At 43.7% G+C, this 25,106-nt stretch overlaps 2 protein-coding genes across 3 annotated transcripts in view; one reads left to right on the forward strand and one right to left on the reverse strand.

Annotated features, from left to right (window-relative positions):
• The first annotated feature begins 3,759 nt into the window (after positions 1-3,759).
• On the forward strand, positions 3,760-15,596 carry BTBD17 (BTB domain containing 17). The gene is made up of 3 exons (XM_051995169.1): positions 3,760-3,905; positions 10,991-11,267; positions 14,183-15,596. The coding sequence occupies exons 1-3, from the start codon at positions 3,821-3,823 to the stop codon at positions 15,264-15,266; spliced, it is 1,446 nt and encodes a 481-aa protein (XP_051851129.1). The 5' UTR covers positions 3,760-3,820; the 3' UTR covers positions 15,267-15,596.
• A 771-nt stretch (positions 15,597-16,367) lies between these two features.
• The window catches only part of KIF19 (kinesin family member 19), a 56,170-nt gene continuing 47,431 nt past the window's right edge, over positions 16,368-25,106 (reverse strand). Inside the window, exons 11-20 of one of the 2 annotated variants that reach the window (XM_051995168.1) lie at positions 22,526-22,700; positions 22,117-22,315; positions 21,361-21,631; positions 20,991-21,112; positions 20,107-20,270; positions 19,662-19,773; positions 19,478-19,559; positions 18,565-18,962; positions 17,415-17,574; positions 16,368-17,105 (exon numbers count right to left, since the gene is read on the reverse strand). In XM_051995168.1, coding sequence (XP_051851128.1) covers positions 17,002-17,105; positions 17,415-17,574; positions 18,565-18,962; positions 19,478-19,559; positions 19,662-19,773; positions 20,107-20,270; positions 20,991-21,112; positions 21,361-21,631; positions 22,117-22,315; positions 22,526-22,700 — 1,787 coding nt within the window. In that variant the 3' untranslated portion in view covers positions 16,368-17,001. Of the gene's footprint in view, positions 17,109-17,414; positions 17,575-18,564; positions 18,963-19,477; positions 19,560-19,661; positions 19,774-20,106; positions 20,271-20,990; positions 21,113-21,360; positions 21,632-22,116; positions 22,316-22,525; positions 22,701-25,106 lie in introns of both variants that reach the window. The other variant, XM_051995167.1, reaches the window with a different exon arrangement.

Consider the following 25,106-nt stretch of genomic DNA (forward strand, 5'->3'; position numbering starts at 1 on the left):
GTATTTTTTTGTTTTATGCGCACCTTTGGGGTATAATGATACCTTTAGCCTGAAATTTTTTTAACTTCTTTTTTAAAAATTTAGCCTTTTATTTACAAGATATATGCATGGGTAGTTTTTCAGCATTGACAATTGCAAAACCCTTTGTTACAATTTTTTCCTTCCTCCCTCACCCCTCCCCCAAATAGCAGGTTGACCAATACACGTTAAATATGTTAAAGTAGAAATTAAATACATTATATGTATACATGTACAAACAGTTATTTTGCTGTATAAAAAGAGTCAGACTTTTAAATAGTATACAATTAATCTGTGAAGGAAATCAAAAATGCAGGTGACAAAAATTAAGGGATTGGGAATTCTATGTCTGAGAACCCAGAGTTCTTTCGCTGGGTGTAGCTGGTTCAATTCATTACTGCTCTATTGGAACTGATTTGGTTCATCTCATTGTTGAAAAGAGCCACGTCCATCAGAATTGATCATCATATAGTATTGTTGTTGAAGTATATAATGATCTCCTGGTCCTGCTCATCATGGAAGCTTTCTTTGCTGGTGTTACCTATAGGAAACAGAAACTACCAGAATCTATTGTGGAGATCCAGCTGAGAACACCCACTGTACTAGGAGGGAAACATGTTTTAAAAAGCCCTGAGGCCAGCAAAAAGGTATGGAACAAAGTGGGAGAGGGAGGCAGCAGCCTAAATAAATGCTACTTAGTTAATGCTGGAGGGACCCACACTATTTATTTATATTAAGGGGAGAAAAATGGAACCAAAGTGCAGTATCCTAGAGGCAGCTATGTAGCACAGTGGAATGCCAAGTCTGGAATCACAAAGACTTATCTCCTTGAGTTTATATATCTCAGACACTTATTCACTGTGTGACTCTGGGTAAATCATTTAACTCTGTTTGACTCAGTTTCTTCACCTGTAAAATGGGTTGGAGAAGAAAACGGAAAACTACTCCACTATCTTTGCCAAGAAAGCATCAAAAGGGATACCAAAGAGTTGGACATGATTGACATGACTGAACAACAATAAGCAGTAATGTTGTCCTCTGACAGGAAAGGACTGGAAACAGCAGTAAAAAGATAACAGAAATAAAAAATGTTAACTTCCTCCAGAAAGAAAGCATTGTTGAACTCTAAGTTCAGATTGAAACATGCATTTTTATACTTTGTTTCCTTTTGCAACATGGCTAATCTGCAAATATATTTTGCATATCTTCAAATATATATTTGATATATTGCTTGCCTTCTCAAGTAGGGGCAGGAGAAGAGAATATGGAACTCAAATTTTTTCCCATTTGATATTTTTTTCCCTAATTGTATCTAAAGACAGTTTTTAACACATTTTTATGAAACTCAAAATATTTAAAAATAATGTTAAAGTTTTTTTTACATGTAATTGGGAAATATTTAATGAAATAAATAAAAAAAGATACCTTGAAAAAAAGATACAAAATGGAATCAGAATTCAATAACAACACTATATAGATATCAATTGAGCCTTTATAGTCTTTTCACTGAGTGAATCCTATGCCTGGAATGTTTTTCTTCTTCATTTTTTCTTCCTAACTTCTTTCAGGATTCAGCTCAAATTCTACCTTCTGTAGGAGACTTTTCCTACTCATTTTTTTTGTTTGTTTATTTTTGTTTTTTTTCTGAAATTATTTTCCATGCATATGTTATTGCAAACAATACATCTTGTATATATAGTTTTTTTTTCTGGCATATTTTCTCCCATATTAGAAAGAAGGCTCCCCAAGGTAAAGGTAAAAAACATGTTTTTTTTAAATTTTCTTTGTGTATCCAGTGCCAAACACATAGTAGATGCTTTTTGAATGCCTGTTTAGTCAAAATGGAAATAATGAAGTAGTCAATATCTGACAATGCATCCACATTCTGCACCCATATCTCCCCACTTCATTCTAATGACACAACATTCACCTTCATTTATATATATATTTTTTTTGTTTTCATTGTTGTGGCCATTTTATATATATATATATAGTAAAATGCATGTGTGCCCACAAGTGTTTTACCCAGATACAAATGTCCATACAACTCTGTCTAGATGTGGTTCAAAGGGAGACCTGAATGGATTTCTCCAGAGGAGCCTCGGTTTACCCTTCTCCCCAGGGTGCTTTGAGCTTCTGCCTACAATTGTTTTCCTGGTTCTGCTGACTTCACTCTGCAATTGGGCATGTGGTCTTCCCATATTTCTCTGACTTTGGTCTCAATTTTTTTTTTTAACCAGCCACTTCATTAATGAATAATATGGTGATAGGAAACACAGTTGCCTCAGGATTGGTGGCAGGGGAGCTAGTTTAGTCTCTGAGTCCCTGGGCTGGGGACAGTTAGGCTCTAGGAAATACAGGCTGCCTTCCAGAGAGGGGGAAGGGATCAATCTGGATGAGGGGAACCAGGCGTGAAAGTCACAGGGGCCAGGAAGGGGGTTTCCAATGGCCGGGTGGTTTGATAGCAGTGCTGTCAGAGTTGGAGCCAGATTCAATACCACTCAGCCTGGGCCCCAGGGAAGGGGGCAGGGCTGGCAGAGTTAGACAGCCATGCACTGATCTGATCATTGGGCTGCTGGGTGGTGGAAAGCAGCAGAACTACTGACCCATGCAAACCTTTTCATGGACATTGCCCAAGGAGGAAAACTGAGCAGGACAGGTGCCTTACAGTCACCAAAGGGGAATTGATGGAGAGGAAACTCTCCATGTGTCATGTGGGCATCTAGGTAATAGGGCTAGAAAAGACTTCTTGCTGAGCAGAGATCAGGGTCCAGTCCCAGAACTGAAGTGTCTCAGTTCTCCAATCCTCCCTCTTCCAACTTCAACACCTTTACCTTGAAAAAACAACCTCATTTACCTTGCATCCCCTCCTTTGCAGAAGTAATAGGTCAGAGGTCCACAAGTATGAAACCGTGCACATATTTTAGACTTTTTCCAATTATTGATCATCCAAGTTCTCCCAGCAAACAGTGTGACTTAGTTTCCCCAACCAAGGAATGGAGTTTCTGGAGCTTTGGGGATGACAATTTGTAGTTCAGAATAATGAGAAGCTTTGTCCAGGGTCCTAGTTCAGTGTACTGAGCCTGTCTAGCTAAGGAAGAGGAATTAAGGTTATAACATGCAAAAAGCTCTACCAGCATCAGTGGAAAAGGTTATGCTTCAACCTTCCAGGGTTGTTTGAGTAGTTCAAAAAGGCAAGTTTATTTGTTTCCAAAAGAAGGAAGGAACCACTGGATAGTCTTTGCCAATGGACTGGCCACAGTAGTGTGTGTCCGTCCAACCTCCTTCCTCTTCTCTCTGCAGCCAGCTCACCATAGCTCTCTCTAGCATTCCTGCCAAAGAGCTGTCGAGCCTTCTCTGTGCTGGGGCACCAGGCTGGGTCATGAGAGTGGAGGAGGCATCCTTAACTAAGGATTGGCAGAGTCCCCAGAAACTCCCACCTCCTCTGGCTTGCCTGCCCTCCAGGGGGCTTGCATCACCCCTGGGAAGACAGGAAGGGAAAAGCAGATCCTGGGAGCAGGTGGGAAAACCTGGGGATTGCAGAGGGTCCACTGCCCCCCTCGGGGGCCTAGCTGGTCCACACAATAGTCCTGTCGGCTGTCATGCTGAAGCTCAAGTGGTTGTCTGGGCAACAGCTGAGGTCAGTTTCCACCAATCCAAGGCAAAGATAGGTTGGGGGAGGGAGGCAGGGTACAAAGGAGGGGAATTAGTCCCCCCACCAAGGCCAGCATCCTATATAAGGAGCCAGGGAAGTGGGGAAGGGATCATTGTGTGCTCTTGGGCTGGGGGTGAGGACACAAAGATGCCTGGGACTCATCACTCCAAATTTGGGGCCTGGGGCAACTTCTGGGCCACCATGACCCTACTGGGCCTAGCTGTGCATGCAGGTAAGCACTGGGGATGGGACAAAATGCGGCAGGAAGTCCTTTCCCTTTGGGGTGGGGGGTGGGATAGGAGTCTCTGGTGAGAGAGAGGTGAGAGGTCTAAGAAAGGTGAGGGGTCCACTGTGGCATTTCCAAGAATTCTTGGAAAGGGTCCTGATGGGGGGGGGTCCCCTTGGTTGCCACAGAAACATCTATGTAGGGTCCATGGGAGGGACTGGCTATACTCTCTCTACTATCTCATCCCAGAACTATGGAGGGATGATTGATTCTGAGTGTCCTAGGCAGAGAGACTGTCTCTGATCAGCTGCTCCTCTCTTAGAGCCATAGCATATTAAAGTTGGAAGGGACTTTAAAGATCTTTTCATTCATCCTTCCCTCCTCCACATCCTTACTTCCCCTCCCCCTCCCTTACTTAGTCGGCTTAGGGACAGAAAAGAAGCAGTTGGCATCGGGACAAGGGAGAACAAACTGAAGCTTTGCTTTTCTTCTTCTCTCCCTGCCCCCTAAAAGTCGATTTGGGGCATCCTAGGAGCTCTGTCTGACTTGACTTGTTTTTATTTTCATCCCTTTCCCTTTCTTTATTTTTTCATTCCCTCCCTCAGTTCTGCAGGTTATATGATTTAGAAAATCATATATTAACATTTTGTTGGGTTTTTTATTTAGTTGTTTTCAGTCACAACTCTTCATGATCTATCTTGGGGTTTTCCTGGAAAAATAGTGGAGTGATTTGCAGTTTCCTTCTTTAGCTCATTTTACAGATGAGGAAACTGAGGCACAGGGTAAAGTAACTTGGCCAGCTATTAAGTGTCTGAGATCGGTTTTGAACTCAGGAAGATGAGACTTTCTGACTCCGGGTCCAGTACTCTATCCACTCTATCCATTAATTGGAGTCATAATAATAATTAATAATAGCTAACATTTATAAAGCTTTTTTTTTAAGATTTGCAAAGCATTTTTCATATGTTATCTCACTGGATATTCACAACAACCCTGGAGGGGGGGAGATATTATTATCCCCATTTTCACATGGGGAAATGGAGTTCAAGAAGGGGTTATCATGGTAGATGTCTGAGAACAGATTTGAAATCAGGTCAAGGACACCTCCATTTATAGAATCATAGATTTAGCATTGAAATGCACCTCAGAAGCCAACTAGCCCAATCCTCACCATTTATCCCTGTCCTGAATCCTATTTTACAGGTGAGAAAACTGAGGTCCATAAAAATAAAATAATTTAGGACAGTTAGATGGCACAGTGGATAGACCACTGCCCCTGGGATCAGAAGGATCTGAGTTCAAATCCAGCCTCAGACACTTAACATTTACTAGCTATGTGACATTGGGAAAGTCACTTAATCCCAATATGTCATGATAAGAGAAAGAAAAATGAAGTAACTTGTCTAAATTCACAAAGGTACTAAGGTCGTCTGATTTTAAATTCTTTTATTACATTATTCAAGGTCCCAGATCAGGGATAAAAGATCATTTAACTTCTCTGAGCTTCAATTTCTTACCCATAAAAATGGGAAGAGGGCAATAATAATTTATTAATATAAGCAATATTTTATAAAGACATTGTGGTATAATCCAGAGGTGTCTAATACAACCTTTGGTGAGGAACAGATTAAAATTAATTGGGAAATATTTAATAAAATAAAATACAATAGAACAGAGTTAATGTTAATATTTAGCTGGGGGGCACAGTGGATAGAGTTCAAACCTGACCTCAGACACTTTGGTGCTGTATGACTTTGGCCAAGTCACTTTATCCTGTTTGCCTCAGTTTCCACATCTGTAAAATGATCTAGAGAAGGAAATGGCAAATTACTTCAGTGTCTTTGCCAAGAAAACCCCAAAATAGATCATAAAGAATTGGAAGTGACTGAAAACAACTAAAAAACAAACAAAAAAAACAAAATGTTAATTTTTTTTTCTAAGTCATGTAGTCTGCAAGGATCCTTATGTACAATTTAGTGACCTTCCTTCCTAATTGAGTTTGACACCACTAGCATTTGTAATAGATAGTATAGTTGACATTGGGATGAGGAGGACCTGACTTTAGGGAAGTCAAATTAGCTTCTCAGAATCCTCAGTCTAAGAAAGTGGTATATAAGATGACGACCTATGTTGCATTAGTTTCCTCATTTAGCACTTCCCTATAGCCTGGAAAGAGAAGGATGAATCTGTATTTTGTAAAATAATAAAAATCACAATAAGTTATGAGCAAAGTGCTTTGTAAATGGTTAAACTTACTAAGTTATTTCAATATTAAGTGAGTGGAATAACATCCTTTCTTCTGGGATATTATCAGTAATAGATTTTTGGAGATCTGTATCATTTACTGCTGAGGTCACCTTTATTTGGCATTTTTACCCTTCAATATAGTCACATACTTTATAATGCAAAAATTGTATTCTGAGCTCCCTTATAATTTGGCTCAGTTTTGCTTTAGGTTTGACTATAGGACAAAGTCTATGAAACACAAACAGAGGTATTGTGAAATTCAAATGAAATAATGCATGTAAAGCATTTTACAAACCTTATGTAAATGCATATTATGATTATTATTATTAGCCCACAGTTATCAGCTCTCTAGTCTGCTGATGACTTCATTTCTGAGCCTTCTGCTGTATTCCTGTTGAGTTTAAGCAATGTTTATAAAGCAATATTATGGGTATGCTAGTAAATATTTAAATACTGATTTTCCAGGGAAAAAAAGTATGCCATATACTTTTAGATTTAATCTACATTGTTTTTACTTTCTTAAGTCTAGAAACAGGTCAACTCTATGTTGGGGCTGGAGCCAGAAAAAATGAATTCAAATATTAGATTTCAGGCCTTTACTAAATATGTGACCCTGTACAAGTCACTGAGCCCAACTTACTTTAGTTTCCTCATCTGTAAAATGAGTTGTAGAAGAAAATGCCAAACAATCCAATTTCTTTGCCAAGAAAATCCCACGTGGCCCGAGTCAAATATGACTAAAATGACTGAACAACAACAACAAAAGTATAGACAATCAATAAAACAATAAATCAAACCTTAATACATAAGGAATGCTGATTTCTGAAATGTAAATGCTCAGACTGAAAATTTAATAGTCAGAACTGCCTCCATATCTCTGAAAGGCAGATGCAATATAGTCAGCCTATAGCTTTATACTCCTAAATAAAAGGAGAATAAAAAGCATACTAAAAATCTTGATAATGGGTCAGAGTTTCTCCCTCACAATATGGTCTTCTGAAAACTGGATTTATAGTTAATTCCTGCACTTTCTCTGTCAGAATTTGAACAAGATTCAATTCCATTAAATTATTTGGAAAAGGCAATCTAATCTTTTGGTTAAAAAGTTGGGTCAGCATCTGTATCCGGAGAAAGAACTATGGAGACTACAAAGCATAGTATTTTCATCTTTTGTTGTTTTGTTAACTTTTTTTTCTTTCTCGGGTTTTTCCCCTTTGATCTGATTTTTTGTGTGCCATATGAAGAATATGGAAATATGTTAGAAGAATTGCATACATTTAGCTTATATAGGATTGCTTGCTGTCTTGAGGATAGTGGAGAAGGGGAAAGAGGAAGAAAAATCTGAAACACAAGGTTTTGCAAAGGCAAATGTTGAAACTATCTTTGCATGTATTTGGAAAAAAAAATACTATTAAAGAATTGTTTTAAAAGGAAAAAAAAAAGTTGGACCAGTAATCTCTTTAATTCAAAGGGTGTGTGTGTGTGTGTGTGTGTGTGTGTGTGTGTGTGTGTGTGTTTAGGGGAAAGGGGTGACTTATGAACAAAGCCATGTACTTTTGTAACCGTAATGACTAGATAGGGGAAGAGGTATAAAGAATTTGAAGAAAAGCAAAGAGAGATACACAGGATGGTTCTGGAACAATGGCTGCTCTCTCCCTGAGATAAGACAAGGTATGGGAACACCCAAGCAGCTAAATGGCAAAAGTGAAGTCACAAAGACCTGAATTTGAATCCTGTTTCAGACACTCCTTCACTGAATGATCCTGGGTAATCAATTTAATTTTTCTCAGACTCAAGTTTTCTTATTTGTAAAATGAAGATAATAATAGAACCTGCCTCTCAGGATTGTTGATAGGATACAAGGAAATAAAATGTGTAAAGAGTTCTGCAAATCTTAAAAGCACTATGTCAGTGTTAGCTCTCATCATTAGCTCTATTATTTCTATACAAGACCTAGGGGGGAAGCTTCCTGAACAGCCTGCCCACTATCACAATCAGCACTAATGGTACCACTAGCTTGCATATGAACATGATCATAGATTTAAATCTGGAAGGACTTCTAAGGTCGTCAGGGACAACTCTCACATTTTACAAATGGGGACACCGAGGGAGGAAAGGTAAAGTGACTTGCTAATGGTCCCAGAGGTAGTGAATGGCATTGTGCCCCTTTGCGGTTATAGATAATTTCACATCCCATTTAAAGCTTCCAATAGCCTTGTGAGATGGATCAGGGAAGGGCAGCTCATAGAATTATTGACAGAGGTGTTTTTGAGGAAGGAAACAAAACTCAGAGCAGTCCAGTACTTTTCTGGCCAAATCATACAGTTCATATGTATGATTTTTGATTTTTTAGTTGATTTTTTTTGTTGTTGTTGTTGGAGGGTAGACCTGGACCTAGGACCCAGGCCTTCTGCCTAATATTCTAGTTCTTGATGATGCAGTGAATAGAGGACTAGGCCTGAAGGCAGGAAGATCTGCATTCAAATCCAACCTCAGATCCTTACTAGCTGTGTGACTCTGAGTCATTCACTTAATTTCTGTCTGCCTCAGTTTCTTCAATTGTAAAACAGTAGTAATAATGATAATAGCATCTACCTCCCAGAATAGTGATGAAGCTCACAGAAGATATTTGTAAAACATTTAGGATAACTATAAGAACTTAATAAATGCTTGTTCATCTTCCCTTCCACCATCACCTTTCTCCTTTGTTATATAATACCTGCTGTAAAATCAGGAGGACCTGAGTTCAAATCAGAATTCGGACATTTACAAGCTGTGTGATTCTGGGGAAGTCACTTAATCCTGATTGCCTCCAAAATAAAATAAAATAAAAAATTTAAAAAGTAAAGTATGTTTAATAAATAAACAATAATTTTTAAAGAGTGTAGCTCTGTTGAGAAATTCCAAAGTGGAACTCACAATTAAAAAAAAAGAATGTTAAAAAATAAAAACATTTTAAATTAAATAAATAAATGAAATATAGATCACAGCACTCTTCTCAATAAACTTCAAAGGATTCCTATTACCTCCAAGATCAACTACAAAGTGCTTTGCTTATTGCTGAAAGCTCTTTACAAACCGGCTTCTCCTTACCTTTCCAGTCTTCTTAGGTTTTTACTCCCTTCTACCAAGTCTGTGATTCAGCTACTAGCCCCCTTGTTTTGTTGTTGTTGTTGTTGTTGTTGTTGTTTGTTTGTTTGTTTTTTTACTTTTGAGAAGCTCCTTCACTTTTTTTTTTAAATAACTTTTTATTGATAGAACGCATGCCAGGGTAATTTTTTACAACATTATCCCTTGCATTCACTTCTGTTCCGATTTTTCCCCTCCCTCCCTCCACCTTTCCCCCAGATGGCAAGCAGTCCTTTACATGTTGAATAGGTATATCCTAGATACAATATACATGTGCAGAACCGAACAGTTCTCTTGTTGCACAGGGAGAATTGGATTCAGAAGGTATAAATAACCCGGGAAGAAAAACAAAAATGCAAGCAGTTTATATTCATTTCTCAGTGTTCTTTCTCTGGGTGTAGCTGCTTCTGTCCATCTTTGATCAATTAAAGCTCTCTTTATCGAAGAGATCCACTTCTATCAGAATACATCCTCAAATAGTATCGTTGTTGAGGTATATAATGATCTCCTGGTTCTGCTCATTTCACTTAGCATCAGTTCATGTAAGTGTCGCCAGTCCTCTCTGTATTCATCCTGCTGGTCATTCCTTACAGAACAATAATATTCCATAACATTCATATACCACAATTTACTCAGCCATTCTCCAATTGATGGACATCCTTTCATTTTCCAGCTTCTAGCCACTACAAACAGGGCTGCCACAAACATTTTTACTAGCCCACTTGTTAAAAGAAAGTTCATTTTCTGACTGCGTGCCTTTATAATGGCTGTCCCTTATTCCTGGAATGCTCTATATACCTGCTGCTTAATTTCCCTAGTTTCCTTCAAGTCTTAGCTTATTTTTCCTTTTTTCATTTTCCAGTGGTTGTTGAGTAGAGAAAGGTAGTTAAAGTATAGAAGGTGTCAAGGAATATTTAGAAAAAAAAGAATTTCATTGAGACATTAAAAAAAAAGCATAGGAACAAACAGAAGGAAGTTCAGAAAGAAATACAGACATGCAGGACAGCTTTGAAAGCTACAGTTGAATTTAATATGCATAAAAGGAAAAGCAAGCTGTATACATAGTACAGATTTGTAGTTTCATGTATAATCCCTTTTTCCTCCTCTACCATATATATGGAAAGGACTTTTGGATTTGGCACTTATTTTAATGTTAAATTTTAAAATATTTTATATAACGACATGTAAAAACAATTTTGAACATTGATTTTTAAAAATTTTGAGTTCCAAATTATATCCTTTTCTCTCCTCTTCTGTCCTTGAGAAGGCAAACAGTTTGATATAGATTATATATATGCAGTCATGAAAGACATATTTCCATATTATGGATTTTTCATTTATTAAATTCAAAATATAAATAAATAAATTTCTCAAATGCCATCTTCTGTAGGAGGTCTTCCTGAGCCTCTTATAGCCTTCCTTTTAATATTACTTCCCATCACCCCAGTATTATTTTTGTGATTTAAATGTTGCCTTTTCCATTAGAATGTGCTCCTTGAGAGCAGAGACTTTTGGGGGGGAGCTGGATATCAGCAGCACTTTGAATGGTGCTGACACATTATAAGCACTTAAATGCTCATTGAAGGAGAAAATACTCTTTTGACTGCATGGGTGAGCAATTGCCACTGGGCTACTGTCCTCCTTATGTAGATCTCACTGGGGCTTTCTAGTCCTGCCCCAGCATTTCCCTTCAGTCTGTGTTTCTCCCTTCCCAGCCCAGAAAGCACATGTCGCCGGGGAAGCAGCAGATGCCTCTATTAACCACTCCTTGATGATGCTCCAGCGCTTGCAGGAGTTACAACAGCTGGGCAATGAGAGCGACACGGTGTTGCGGGTGCAAGCCGTAGGTACGGATGAAGTCCACATCTTCCATACTCACCGGCTGCTCCTGGGTCTGCAGAGTGAGGTATTCCAGGGACTACTATACAACCAAAGTGAGGTGACATTGCAGGAGCCCAGGGACTGTGCTGCTGTTTTTGACAAATTTATCAGGTAGAGTCAAATTCATCAGGATCCTTTAGTTGGGATCTTGGGGGATCAGGTTCCTGTTGGGGTCTTTGAGGAGTCAAGCTTATTAGGGTCTTTGGGGGTGGTTAAGTTCATTAGGGTCTTTAGCAAGAGTCTTTGGGGATCAGGGTCCTTTTATCAAGGTCTTTGGGGGATCAAGTTCATGAAGGCCTTCATTTGGGATCTTTGGGTATCAGGGTGCTTCTATTGGGATATTTGGGGATCAAGTTCATTAGGGTCTTTAACTGGGGTCTTTGGGGGATCAGGGTGCTTCTATGGGGTCTTTGAGGAGTCAAGTTCATTAGGGTCTTTCTTTTGGAATCCTTAGGGAATCAAGTTCATCAGGCTCTTTCTGTTGGAATCCTTGGGGGAATCAAATTCATCAGGGTCCTTCAGTTGGGGCCTTTGGGGTCAGAAATGGGCTGAGGTGGGAGAAGTAAGGTTTTTACATAAGGGATATCCTTTTTCCTTTCAAAGTTCCCCTGATCTTCTCTCTGGTGATTCATAGATGTTCAGGGGCCTCCAGAAATGATCACATCCCAGTTGGTGGGCAAAATGACATCTCTCCAATTTAGATAGTCCTCTTACAAATGTGACTGCTTCCTTTCACTAGATAGCCTATTGCTAAGTGATTGTAAGGATCAAAGGTATTCCTATCTACAGCTATAACTAGCATGGGGATATTAGTGCTTTGCTTCAGAACCTTGACTTTGGAGGAGTGCTTTTTGGGGGGTCTGCATCCCACAGTATCTTGGTGCCATGGTACCCTTCTTCAAAGAGTCATATGGTACAGACTTAACTCTCTAGGTCATACTACTTTACTAGTATAACTACACCTATGATGCAATGACAGTCCTTTCAACCCCAAATTTGTTGGCACAAAAATTCTCAGTGTTGTATTCCTACTGCCTATCACAATGCAAATCTATTTATTCTTTTTGGGTTTTTCTTGGGTTGAAGAATACTAGCTCTCTGTCCATAAGGCAGAAAGTCAATTTTCTCCTCTTCTTTCCCATCTCTGGATAAACTGACAGGCACTCTGTATCCCTTGGAAAGTTGGCAGGAAAAATGTGACAGGAAAGCTGTCACAACAGCCCTGTGAGACAGGTGCTATTATTATCATCATTTTACAGTTGAGAAAACTGAGGCAGACAAAAGTTAAGTAACTTTCTCAGGTTCACATAGCTAGAAAATATCCAAGAGCAGATTTGAATTTAGATCTTTCTGACTCCAGGTCCAACACGCTATCCACTGCACCACCTAGAAGTTGAAATATGTAGATAGATATAGATGTAGAGAGACAAATGAATGAATCTAAATAGATTGTTGGATAATGAGATAAAATAAATATAGAGGCAGATATGAATAGATAAAAGATTGGTAGATAAAGAGAGAGACAGAGACACGTGGAAGAACAGAAGGGGTGTTTGTGTGTGTGTATGAAAGAGAGAGAGAAACAGAGACAGAGAGAGAGAGAGAGAGAGAGAGAGAGAGAGAGAGAGAGAGAGAGAGAGAGAGAGAGAGGGAGGGAATATGTGTGTGTGAGAGAGAGAGAGATAGAGAAAGAGAGACAGAGACAGAGACAGAAACAGAGAGAGGGGAGAGATAGAGAGAGACAGAAATAGATAAAGAGACAGACTGAGAGAGGGAATGTGTGTGTGAGAGACACAGAAAGAGATAGAAACAGAGACAGAGAGACAGAGACAAGCGGAAGGACAGAGGGGGTGTTTGTGTATGTGTATGAAAGAGAGAGAGAAACAGACACAGAGAGAGAGAGAGACAGAGAGAGAGGGAATGTGGGTGTGTGAGAGAGACAGAGACAGAGAAAGAGAGACAGAGACAGAGACAGAAACAGAGAGAGGGGAGAGATAGAGACAGAAACAGAGATAGAGAGCAGACTGAGAGAGGGAATATGTGTGTGAGAGACAGAGACAGAGAGAGAGAGAGAGAGATAGAAACAGAGACAGAGAGACAGAGAGAGACAGAGGGAATGTGTGTATTTATGAGAGAGAGAGAGAGAGAGAGAGAGAATGTGTGTGAGAGAGAGACAGAGACAGAGAGAAAGAAAAACAGAAACAGAGACAGAGAGATAAAGACAAAGAGAGATAGAGAGACAGACACAGAGAAAGAGACACAGAGAGAGACACAGAGAAAGAGACAGAGAGAGACAGAGAGAATGAATGTGTGAAGGAGAGGGCGTGAGAGTAGAGGGAGGGAGGGAGACAGACAGAAGAAAATGAAAACAAAATAGAGAAGACAGTAAGGGAGAAGACAGGCAGTAACAAAGATTAATGAAGCAACAAGACAAGCAGGCAGAGGAGGAAGCTGACAGCAGTGAAAGAACAAAACAGTGAGCTACAATAGACAAAGAATTCTTGATCCATAGAATGTTGAAGCTAGAAGGGTAGTAGGGATTCCTTAGTCCAACCCTCTCATTTTATAGAGGAAAGAACAGTCATCCTGAGAAAGGCACTGGCAGAAATGAGACCCTGAGAAAGAAGGAATAGACTCACAGACCCTGAGAGGAAGATTGGTGAGGAAGAATGAGAGACATAGGGAGCAGCGGGGAGATACATTAACCATAAAAAAAGGTGTAGCTTGCTGAAGAAGAAAACTCCAGATGTGGAGAAGACTTGAGTTCAAATTTGACTTCTCTGACCTCTCAGGCCCTCAGTATAAAATGGGGGAGGAGGCAATGGGTGATCTCTAAGGCTCCAGCTCTATAATCCCAATGAAGGACGGGATCCTCTGCCTGTTCTTTTTAAGTGGTGCTCTCCCTGGTTGCCCATCACCACTGGTCTGGATCTTCTCGTCAGGCCCTCCCCTTCCTGGTGAGCCTGGCCAGGTGAGGGTGAGCATTACAGCTTGGCCGCCACTTCTCCTTTTTCCTCCCCTTCCAGGTATCTGTACTGCGGGGAGCTGTCCCTCCTGATGTCTCAGGCCATCCCCCTGCACAGATTGGCCAGCAAATATGGCGTGGCTTCCCTGCAGCAAGGCATAACTGAGTACATGAAGTCGCACCTCGTGGGGGAGATGGGGGGGCCCGGCCCGGCCGTGGGGTGGTACCACTATGCAGCACGAACAGGCAACGAGGACCTGAGGGAGAGCTGCCTCCAGTTCCTGGCTTGGAACCTCTCCGCCGTGGTGGGGAGCTCTGAGTGGGGGGAGGTGACCCCGGAGCTCCTGGCCCAACTCCTGGACCGTTCCGACCTGGTGCTCCAAGATGAGCTAGAGCTCTTCCAGGCCCTGGAAGTCTGGCTGGGCCGGGCCCGCCCTCCCACGCCCGTGGCTGAGCAGGCCCTGAGATCCATCCGCTACCCCATGATTCCCCCGGCCCAGCTGTTCCAACTGCAGGCCCAGTCGCCAGCACTGGCCCGTCACGGAGAGGCCGTGGGGGATCTCCTCCTGCAGGCCTACCAGTTCCACTCAGCCTCTCCCCTCCACTACGCCAAATTCTTTGATGTCAATGGCAGCGCCTTCCTGCCTCGCAACTACCTCTCCCCGGCCTGGGGGGCCCTCTGGGTCATTAGCAATCCCGCCAGGGATGACCGGAGCACGAGCTTCCAGACGCAGCTGGGCCCCAGCGGGCACGACGCGGGCAGGCGGGTGACGTGGAACGTCCTGTTCTCCCCACGCTGGCTGCCCATCAGTCTGCGGCCGGTCTACGCCGACACGGCCGGGGCGGCCCTCCCAGCGGCCCGCCCTGAGGACGGGCGTCCCCGCCTGGTGGTGACCCCGGCCAGCATCAGCGGGGATGCGGCCGGCGTCAGCTTCCAGAAGACGGTCTTGGTGGGGGCTCGACAGCAGGGGCGGCTCCTGATCCGCCATGCTTACAGCTTCCACCAGAGCAGCGACGAGTCTGGGGACTTCCTGGCCCACACTGACCTGCAGCGGCGCAACTCCGAGTACTTGGTGGAGAACGCCCTTCACCTGCATCTCATCATCAAGCCCATCTACCACAGCCTCATTCGGACCCACAAGTAGGGGGAAGGAGGACGGGAAGGAGGGAAGGAAAAAGGGAAGGCTTCTCTGACTCCCCAGGATGAGAGCTTAATGAATGGCAGGGACATAAGCAGCTGATCTTCTGGAATGGTGGCCAGACACATGGCCCAAGGCCTCTGATTGGGGCACTAAAGGCATCCCCAAGGGAGCTGAGACCCCTCTTTGGGGGCTGGTGTAGAGCAGGGCTTCTTAAACTTTTCCATATAAAGACTCCTTTTCACATGAGAAATTTTTATGTAACCCCAGATATATAAAATAGGTGTACAAACCAAACATTTGCTGATAATAAATCATAATTTTGTGATCCCCAAACTTAGTTATGAGACCCCATATATGGTTGTAAACCACAGTTTGAAAAGCAGGGGCGTAGGAGACTTTGCCTTTCTTTCCAACATGCTCCATGGCTCCTAGGTGTGTGGGTATGGACAGGGTTAGTCATCATCATCAGCCCTATTTGTTTAAATTTCCTCATCTCTAAATGAGAACAACAGCACCCACCTCCAAAGGTTTTTTCAAATGAGATAACAATTGTAAAGTGCTTAGTGTGGTAGCTAGCATATAGTGGGCCCTATATAAATGCTATCTATTATCAGTATTACTATTATAATAGAATTCTTTAAGATTTGCATAGTTTCCCATGTTCCCTCTCCAGCCCCCTATCTATTCATTTTGCATGGCAAGATGGGAAGAGTCAGGGTTCCAGAGCTGATATTTGTGACATTCATACGTAGGTTCAGGGGCTCCAATGGGGCCAAACTGCTCTTGTGGGGTCCTGGTTCCATCAGATAAGGGGAGAGCATTGTATAAGGAAAGATGGGCCGGGAAGCTGAGGCAGGTGAGGATGGGGGGAAGACAGACCTTGCTAGCTCCCTGACACTTTTTCTCCTTTTAGGGCAAGTGAAGCATCCCAGTATTTGGAAGCAGACAGTATGCTATATAGTAGAAGGAAATAGAGAGTGGGCAGATGCCCAGAGTCACCCAGCAATTAAGTGTGTGAGGTTAGATTAGAATTCAGAACCTCCAGGGCCAGTGAACTAACTGCTCCTGATCCTATGCTTCTGGTCTGAAACATGAACAACCAACTCCAAGTGGGATTTTTATTGTTCAAAGGTGGGGGAAAGTTAGTGTGATGTGATAAAACTAAACCATCACCCTCAGCCCCACCTCTGGTACCCAACCTGGATCTAGTACAAGTACCATTTCTCTCCTAGATTCCCCTTTCCCGGAACCTGACAGCTCCAACATCCCTGTGCCCTGTTTGGCTCCGGGCTCCTATTGTCTTCCCACCACCTTATTGCAGAGGTTCAGCCCAGTGGGCTCTACTGACTACACTGAAGTCTGACAGTAGGTGAAGAGTTTTGGCAACATGGTTCTGTGCAGTGTTATGTAGGGAGGTCACAGGAGTTATGGACCTGGGTTAGCTTTCCCCTCGGGCTCTGGAGATCCTTTCTTGGGATCATCACCTTTCCCCAGTAAGTCCCCACCCCCCAACTGCACTGATGTCACTGAAGTGGAAGGGTGATGGTCTTCCTCATTCCAGAATCTCCAAGACACAAACTCCACCAGGGCTTATGGGGTGCCACGTATCTGGACATCTCCTGCTCTCTTGCCCAGGTCAACTCCCCTTGCACTCCCCTTCAGTCCTGGTCTTTCCACCTTCCCATCTATCTCCCCTCTAATTCTCGGGGGGCAGGTTGGTTCCAAGCTTGGGAGGTCTTCAGTTAGGTCGAAAACGTCCATCTTTGCCCTGGGGCTGATGTGGACCACAGGTAGCTCGTCTGGAAGCAGCTGGCACGGTGAGGGGCAATGGGTCTCCAGGCGCTGCTGTGGGAGAATGGATGACTATTAATAGTTCAGCAAAGTCAGCGTCTCCTCCTGACCTCTCTCCCCTGCCAGTGTTCCTGATCTCTGTGGAGACCCATCACAGGGACAAAAGCTCATAGCTTTGCAGGCAGGATTTTCAGCATCTTTGCAGCAAGGTGATTTATTGGAGCTTGACACCTGAACCTGTTAAGGACACCTGAGAGCACTCTCACAGGGGATTGGCAAAGGCTCACCATTAAAGCTGCTTTGGCAAGGACCATATTGCTGACCCTTCATCCTATTCCCTTTCCCCAAGGGGACACTGACCTGTGGTCTGGCTTGGAGGAAGCCTGACTTTGGCAAGGGGCAGTGCGACCTTACTCAGGTGCCGGATAGTGGGTACTGGGTTACCAGAGATGGGTATCCTGTAGTCAGAAGTGCTCTCCAGGGGTCGGGGGCGCAAGGGGTGGTTCTTAGGACGGGATAGCTGAGTGAGAGACAGAGATATGGGATAGTGCAGAAAGACAAAAATGCAATGGGAATGCCATTTTCTTGTTTAAAAATTTTTTTTTTTTTACAAAAAATGAATTTTCTCTTCTTCCTGCCTCTCCCTATCTCACTTTTGAAGAAAGAAAAATAAAACACAGTAAGAAATAATGCACAGCTGAATAGAACTATTTCCCACATTGGCCATGTTCTCAATTCTGCACCTTGATTCCATCATTCCTCTGTCAAAAGATAAATAGCTTGGGAACTCACTTTTGATCAACAGAGTGAACACATTCCCATAAAGCATATTTCCTAGGGGTAGGGTTTTCTAATGACACCTGATCTCCCTGTAGTTGTGGAATGAGGGACAAGGGGGATGGTGTAAACAGTATCTGGCAGGGACAGAGAATGAGGTAGGAGAAATCTATACTAAGGGCCCTGGCCCTTTGAGGCCTCCCTAGATTATTGTAGTGACTTCATGACACAAGGCCCAGTGCAGAAAAGGCCTAAGGATACTTCACTCCAGTGGTGGGAACAGGGAGGCAGAGATAATAGGAAAGGGCATAGGGAAGACCTGGGCTTAGGAGGCTCTTATCGGCAGGAGAGTGACACAGGGGAGAGCTCAGTGGAGGTTTCTATTTCACCTAGTTATGCATATTAATTAGGAGCTAAGCTTAGTTGTTCCTCCCTGAAGATGTACAATCAGTGCCCTCTACATTTGGGCACCCTGGGTGAAAGCTCAGATTGCCCTGCCCTAGTGACAACTCTGTTCGGACTATTTCTCATAGAGTTTAGGATGCTTCTCTCCAAAGACTACAAAACGCCCACCCCATTCTAAGAACCTGAGTACATCTACCTTAAAAGAAGCTTAATATCCATCTCCTCCAGCTTAGGCCTCCTGAGAGGGCTGTGAAGCATGTAGCCATGTTGCTGGGGAGGGGGAAGGGGCTGTCTGTCATTTTGTCCCCTGCTGGGGCCCTAGTCTTACCCCCTGTCCTGTGACCTCAAAGGACCTGGACCTCCGCTTCCTCTTCTTCACCTCCAGTGATTCTTCCCGCTTTTTGCCCAGGCTCTTCTTCTGGCCCCGGAGCCAGAGACCTGGGGCCTCTCCATGGCGCCGGGCCACCCGCGAGGGGGTCTCCCCGGTGCTGCTGGACAGGTTGTCTTCACTGACGGTGTGCTGCAACATGGGGCTTGGCGGGCGCTTGCAGGCCGGCGGTAGTGGGGGTGGGCCATCATCGGCCTCGCTCAGGGAGTGCAGGGACAGGCTGCTCGGCTCCATCGCTGGAGCCAGCAGCTGGTGCCTTTCTGGGCCCAAGGCCCGGGACCGCCGCCTGGCTGCTTTTACAGCAATGCTTTTGGTACCGGACAGGATCGCCTTCCTTTCTGCAGTGAGTGAGGATTTGGGGGAGGAGGGAGAGAGGAAAGAGAAAAATCCAAAAACCCAAACTTCAGGTCCAATTTTTACTCTCAGCCCAACCGGGCACTGAGAGTCAGGAGCTGTCTGCTTTAAATTCCTGTTTCTGTCCCAAACTACTTAAAATCAAGTCATTGGGAAACTCATTTATTATTCCCCTTTGTGGAATGTGGAAGATAATCTCTACTCTTCCACTCATGACTTTCTCCATGGACCCCTTCTCAGAATGTTTTTCAAGGCATAAAACAAAATATGTTTTATTTGGGGGTTACAGAGAAAACTGATGACTTTGAAATGCAGTTTTTAAAATATTAAGAAAACAAATCTCACAAGCTACTTGGAGATCCACGGATCTCCCTAGATTAAGGATCTTTGACTGGAGATAGGTTAGCAGTCATGAATTTGGTGGGAGAAAGGAGTCTAAGAAATGAAACACAGCTCTGGTGATTGGGATGGGGAGGAGAAGAGAAGGATGTTTGATCACCTTTGTGGTTCACAGGGATCGCTGGGAAGTTCTCACTGCTGTCAGGGGATGAGTTGATGCGACTGCTATCCTGGGGTGGGTCCTGGATGATAAAAGATAGGAAGGAAGGAGGCAGGAGAAAAGTTAAAGCGACCCTGACTCGAAGGTCTCTACTACCGAAAGCATCAAGGTGATTGGGACTCACCTCCTGGGAAATTATGCCATTGATCTGGATGGGTGGTGGCGTCAACACGGCCGAGCTCTTCACTTGCCAGGCCCGGGAATGGGGGCTTGCCTTAAACACCTTATTAACCTCACTGTGGTTGGGAGAAGTGAAGAAGCAGTTATTTGTTATCTACCATATCCAGAAAAAAAGTTGGGGCTCCATGGCCACAGATTCTCATCTCCTAGTGCCTCAAGCTCAAGGAATCATGGATGCCTCTCTGGCAGAGGTTGGCTATCCAGCAGAGGACATTTGTAGCAAGGTTTGCCTTCCTATCCCATCCTTTTACTATCCTTCAGTCTAGCCAACCCAAAGCCTTCCCCAGCCCTTAATTCATCTTGTCACCACCTAGCCTGAGCCACACCAAGACCAGAAAGCCCATGGGCTTTGGGTATAGACACTATAGGACCAGAATCTCTAGTCTCACCTCTCCAGCTCCCTTACACTCAGAGGTGGGAGTATGCTCTTCTGCCATTCCTTCTGTAGCACCACCTGGGGTTCAGAGCTCAAGGTCTTCACACTCTCTTGGTCTGAATCCAGGGCCAAGGTGTTCTCTCCAGGGCCTGGGGGAATTCTGGGCAATGAACTCTCCTGGGTGGTGAGGGGAGAGACATAAAGTGAGGAGACCCAGCTCAGGGAAAGATGTAGCAGGCATTGACTAGTAGCTTTAAAAACATGCATGCCAGGTTTTCTCCTGAGTGCATTTGGCCTCTTCCAGAGGTAATGGGCATATGCCCAGGGTCCTGTAACAATAATGGTGATAACTCATATATAAGTAGAATTTCAGGGTATATATCAAATGCATCACATGTTATTTCACTTGCAAACCATAAAACATTCTATATATGTGTGTGTGTATATATTATTGTTGTTATTACTACTTCTGCTGTAGGATATTAGGCACATATTCTACTACTCTCATTCTCTCCTGGGAAGACAGGAACATGTCTCAATTTGCATTTTGCTGGGGTCTGCCGAGTGGAGGAAATCCCAGGAGTGATCTGACCACCCAGATATTACCTGGTGACCTGACTCCCTAGGCTCCTTGCAGCTGAGTTTTTCATTTTTTCAACAGAAGACAACTTAAAACAAGTCTCCTCATCCCTGACTTAGGTTCTCATCCAAGGAGCAGGAATGGGAAGACTCCTTGAAGGGATATTGGGGCCAGAGTTAGCCAGTTCTTCTCTTAGGGAGCCTACAACTTGGTGCTCAAGTTTTCCCCTATTCCTCTCAGAGCACCTGAATGTGTCGCCTTGGTTACTCAAATTTCTCCTCCTCTTCCTCCTCCCCCACCTCCATACTTCCACACACCTGCAGGGCCCTGGAGGCTGCCCGGTCCATAACAGCCATTCGATCCAGATTTCCCTCCTCTAGCTCCCTCTGGTAGAGTTCATACAGCTGCTCCAGGTGGTGAGGGATAGACAGGTTGTAATCTAGGAGGGAGGGATTCTCTTAGCCCTTAAACTCCAGTCTCCAGACCTTGGTTCTCAGGCAGACAGGAGGAGGGGGATAGCCACCTTTTGTCCTGTCCATTAGCATGGAGGGAGTAGTCAAGGACTAAAGGCTATGGCATCGAGAGGGAGTCGGAGAACCAGGGATCCAGGGAGTGGTTCTGGCTTCTGGCTTGAGTTGGAAGGAAGGGAATGTGTAAATAGTCCCCACGATGGGAGAAGGATCCTACCGTCGATAATCTGCCTCTGGCCCTGAATGATCTCATCACAGAGGCTCCGGTGCTGCTCCAGGCGATGCATGGCCTCCCTGCGGTGGCAGAGGGCGCCGTCCCGGATCAGGGCATGGGACTGCATCTCCGTATTTTCCATCTCCAGCTCATGAACCCGACACAGTAAGCTCAGGATTTCCCGCTGCTCCTGAGAACCAATGCGACGCGGCAGCAACTCCTCCAGCCTTCGGCCCTGGGTCCTCAGATCCCGGCAGCGCTGCTCTAGTTCCACCTAAAGGTTCAAGGGCCAGGTGTGAGGGGAGGCTGCTATACAAGGAACCCCTCCCTCTATTTCAGTCATTAAGAAGCACTCTGTTGGGGGAGGAGGGCACAGCTAGGCGGCGCAGTGGATAGGGCACCATCCCTGAAGTCAGGAGGACCCGAGTTCAAATCCTACCTCAGACACTTAATACTTCTAGCTATGTGACCCTGGGCAAGTCATTTAACAGAAAGAGAAGGAGCACATTCTTTGGACACCCGTCCTGTGCTCCATTTCAAGTGAAACCCTAGGATTCTACGGCTACAAGGATGGCTAGGCTACCCTACCTCTAGGACCAGCATCCTTTAGGCCAGTAACATCCCCACCTCCACAGACTTTTCTATAGATTATCTCTGCCCATTTTGCATAGTGAAGCCTGGAAGTGCTCCCTGTGTTGGTTGTGCCCCAGAGAAACTGCCCTCAGATTCCCTCCCTCACTGCCCCAAGTCTCTGGCCACCTTTTGCTTTCGTAGTTTCTTCTGCTCTCCGACCAGGGTAGCAATGCTCTCTCGGGCTGAGGTCACCTCTGGAGGCTCCAGGATGTCCGGCTGGTCATCCCCCGTGTCTGAGTCTTTCTCACTCTCATCCTTACTGTAGGATTCCTTTCGCCGTTCTTCCTGCCACTTGAGGGTTCGGCGAGATTTCTCCTGCTCCCAGCTGCAGTGTATGATACAGTGTATGAGAGCATAGATATGTCGGGCATATCACAGCTGACCCATTAAGAGATGTGGAGAGATTCACACCAGAGGTCTGAGGGGTGGGATGGGAGGTATTGACAATAGGGAGGATCACAAGATATATAAGGATTACCATGGGCTAGAACACCCAGTTGGCTCTGTCCCAGGCAGGGAGCGGCTGTACACTTACTCAGCAATAGTGAGCAGGTGGCGGGAAGTATCGATCTGGATCTCCATGGAGTGATTCTCCAGTTCCAACAGGAGCCTGCGGACGTCCATCTGGTTTTGAAAGGCACTGAGGAGCTGCCCCCGCAGCTGTCCCATCTCCAGCTGTTCAAACTGGGAACTATGAAGCTGGACTTCAGCTACCCCAAAGACAAGAGGGAGGACGCGGAATCAATAGAGCTCGGGGAGAGCCCCTCCCTCTCTTTTTCTCCCCACACTTGGAGCCTCCTCTGCCCTCCTCAAGCCACGCCCCTTTCCCCTCCGACTTCCGAGAAGCCTTTCTCCATTAACTAATACAGGGACTCGCACCCCTGGCCAGCCCTCCAGCCGCATCCCTACTCTAATACTCCAAGAGTTCCAAAGGGACTTTTGGACAGAGTAATTTATTACGGTAATTTATTTTTACAGTATTATTATTACAGCATAATATAATTATTACAGTAATTTATTACAGCTTTATGTGTCTCTGTGATTTGTGTCTTGGGTATTTTTCAAATGTAGTGGGGCAGATCACTGAGTCTCTCAGGGTATTGCCTATATAAGACTATAAATCAGATAAGATTTCTGCTTGCCTTGGTAGAGGGAGGCCCTGTATCTGGGAATTCCTTACATCATTGAAATCACAGGTCTAATCTCCATCCTTTTCCCAAACACTGAGCCAAAATCTGGACTTTTTGCAGTTCCTAACCCCATTGATCCTTACGGCTATCTCTGAGATCAATTAAAATAAATGTAATCCCTTCTATTGGGCAGCTCTTCAAAGACTGAAGACAGTCCTAGACCTTCCCTTCTCCAGGCTAAATATCTGGCGTTTTGGGGTTTTTTTAAATTTATTTGTTTATTTGGGGTTTTTTGTTTATTTTTACTGGGTAGAAGAGAGTCTTCAACATTCTGACTGGGAATGTTCCTCTTCAGTGTCCTCCTCATTCTGGTTGTCCTTCTTTGGACATAATGCTCAATGTTGGCACTTTCCAGATGTCTGGCCAAGTCTGTGAGAGTATCCTCACCTTGTCCTAATTCCAGGCAGCATTTGTAATTATTTTTGCAAAGCACTTTACATATTATTGTCTGACTTGATGACAAGCTTTGCAAACTATAAAAACATTACCACAGTGTTATTGTTGTCATAGTTCCTAATATCAGTACAGGATGTCTAGCACATGTTCCCCTTTGATCCTTTCCAATTCCCAGGTTAGGAACTTGCCCCAAATGGTGCCTTCCCTGGGTGCTCTTCCCAGTAAAGAGACTTTCACTCATATTAAGGATGGCATCTACTTTGAAAAACTTTTTACAGGAACTGTCTCATTCCATTCATGTAGATTTGTTTTTCTGAGCCCCAGCACAGGCCCTGATATTAATCCTATTAAACTTCAATTGAGCTTGACTTACTCTGTACCCTTATGAACTCTTTTTGAATCCTGATTCCATCATCCAATATGTTAGCTGACCCTACTAGCTTTGTGGCATGAATTTGTAGCATGTTATCTTTACATTCATCCAAGGATAAATTCTCAAGGTTGGATTTTGTTTAACTACTGAGTACTCATAAAATGAGGGATTTGTGCTAAATGATCTGTACCTTCCTTCTGTTCTGCCACTGACAATCTAGGATTCTTGAATAGTTGAGCAGAAGCGTAGCACTACATGGTCTGTCTGTCTGTTTGTCTGTCTCTATGTATCTCTTTCTCTGTATATATATATATTTATAATCTGGACTTTCTGCAATTTCTAACCTCATTGCTCCTTGTGGCTACCTCTGAGACCAATCAAAATAAATGTAATTCCTTTTCTATTGAGCAGTCTTTCAAAGGCTGAAGACAGTTGTACTCCTCCTAAGCTTCTCTATAAACTCTCTCTCTCTTTGTCTCTGTCTCTGTCTCTGTCTCTCTCTCAGTTTCTACTGAATCCGTAACTAGATGAGATTTGGGTTTAGATTCTGTTTTGGGAATTTAGTAAGCATCAAGTCACCTAACTTCTGACCTCTCATCTAACCTAACTACTGCTGCTGCTATTATTACTACTATTATGACTATTACTGCTACTACTACCAGCTAACTTTTATATAATGCTTAAGGTTTATAAAGTCTTTAGGCCAATATCTTGTTTTATTCTCATGATAATTCCAGGAGGTAAGTGCTATTATTATTTCCAGTTTAAAGATGAAGAAAATGAGGCATTTTGAGATTGAGTGACTTGCTCAGGACCACAAAACTATTGAATATATGAGGCAGTATTCCAACTAAAGTCTGCCTAACTCTATGATTCACTGGTTCATCTAGCTGTGTGGTTTTACTTTCTGCATCTGTAAAATGGGAGCAATAATCTCTTTGTTACCTAATCTACAAGGTAGTTATGGGGACCAAATGATATAGTGATTCAATGTGTTTTGTAAGCCTTGAAATGCTATGAAAAAGACAGCTTTATTATTATTGTCCCTATTATCCATGCCAAATATTGGTAATACATGGCCAGGATGAAAAGACAGAAAATAGCTGTCTTTGGGGTAGAATGTACCCATCTGTCCAGGGGTTCCCAAAGAGCTTCAC

Source organism: Antechinus flavipes, chromosome 4 (genome assembly GCF_016432865.1).
Source record: "Antechinus flavipes isolate AdamAnt ecotype Samford, QLD, Australia chromosome 4, AdamAnt_v2, whole genome shotgun sequence".
In the NCBI taxonomy this organism is placed as follows: domain Eukaryota; kingdom Metazoa; phylum Chordata; class Mammalia; order Dasyuromorphia; family Dasyuridae; genus Antechinus; species Antechinus flavipes.

Coding starts and splice junctions, on each gene's coding strand:
- BTBD17 (XM_051995169.1), top strand. CDS start 3,821: ATGCCTGGGACTCATCACTCCAAATTTGGGGCCTGGGGCAACTTCTGG. Junction 3,906..10,990: donor GGGCCTAGCTGTGCATGCAG/GTAAGCACTGGG, acceptor CTCCCTTCCCAG/CCCAGAAAGCACATGTCGCC. Junction 11,268..14,182: donor GTTTTTGACAAATTTATCAG/GTAGAGTCAAAT, acceptor CTCCCCTTCCAG/GTATCTGTACTGCGGGGAGC.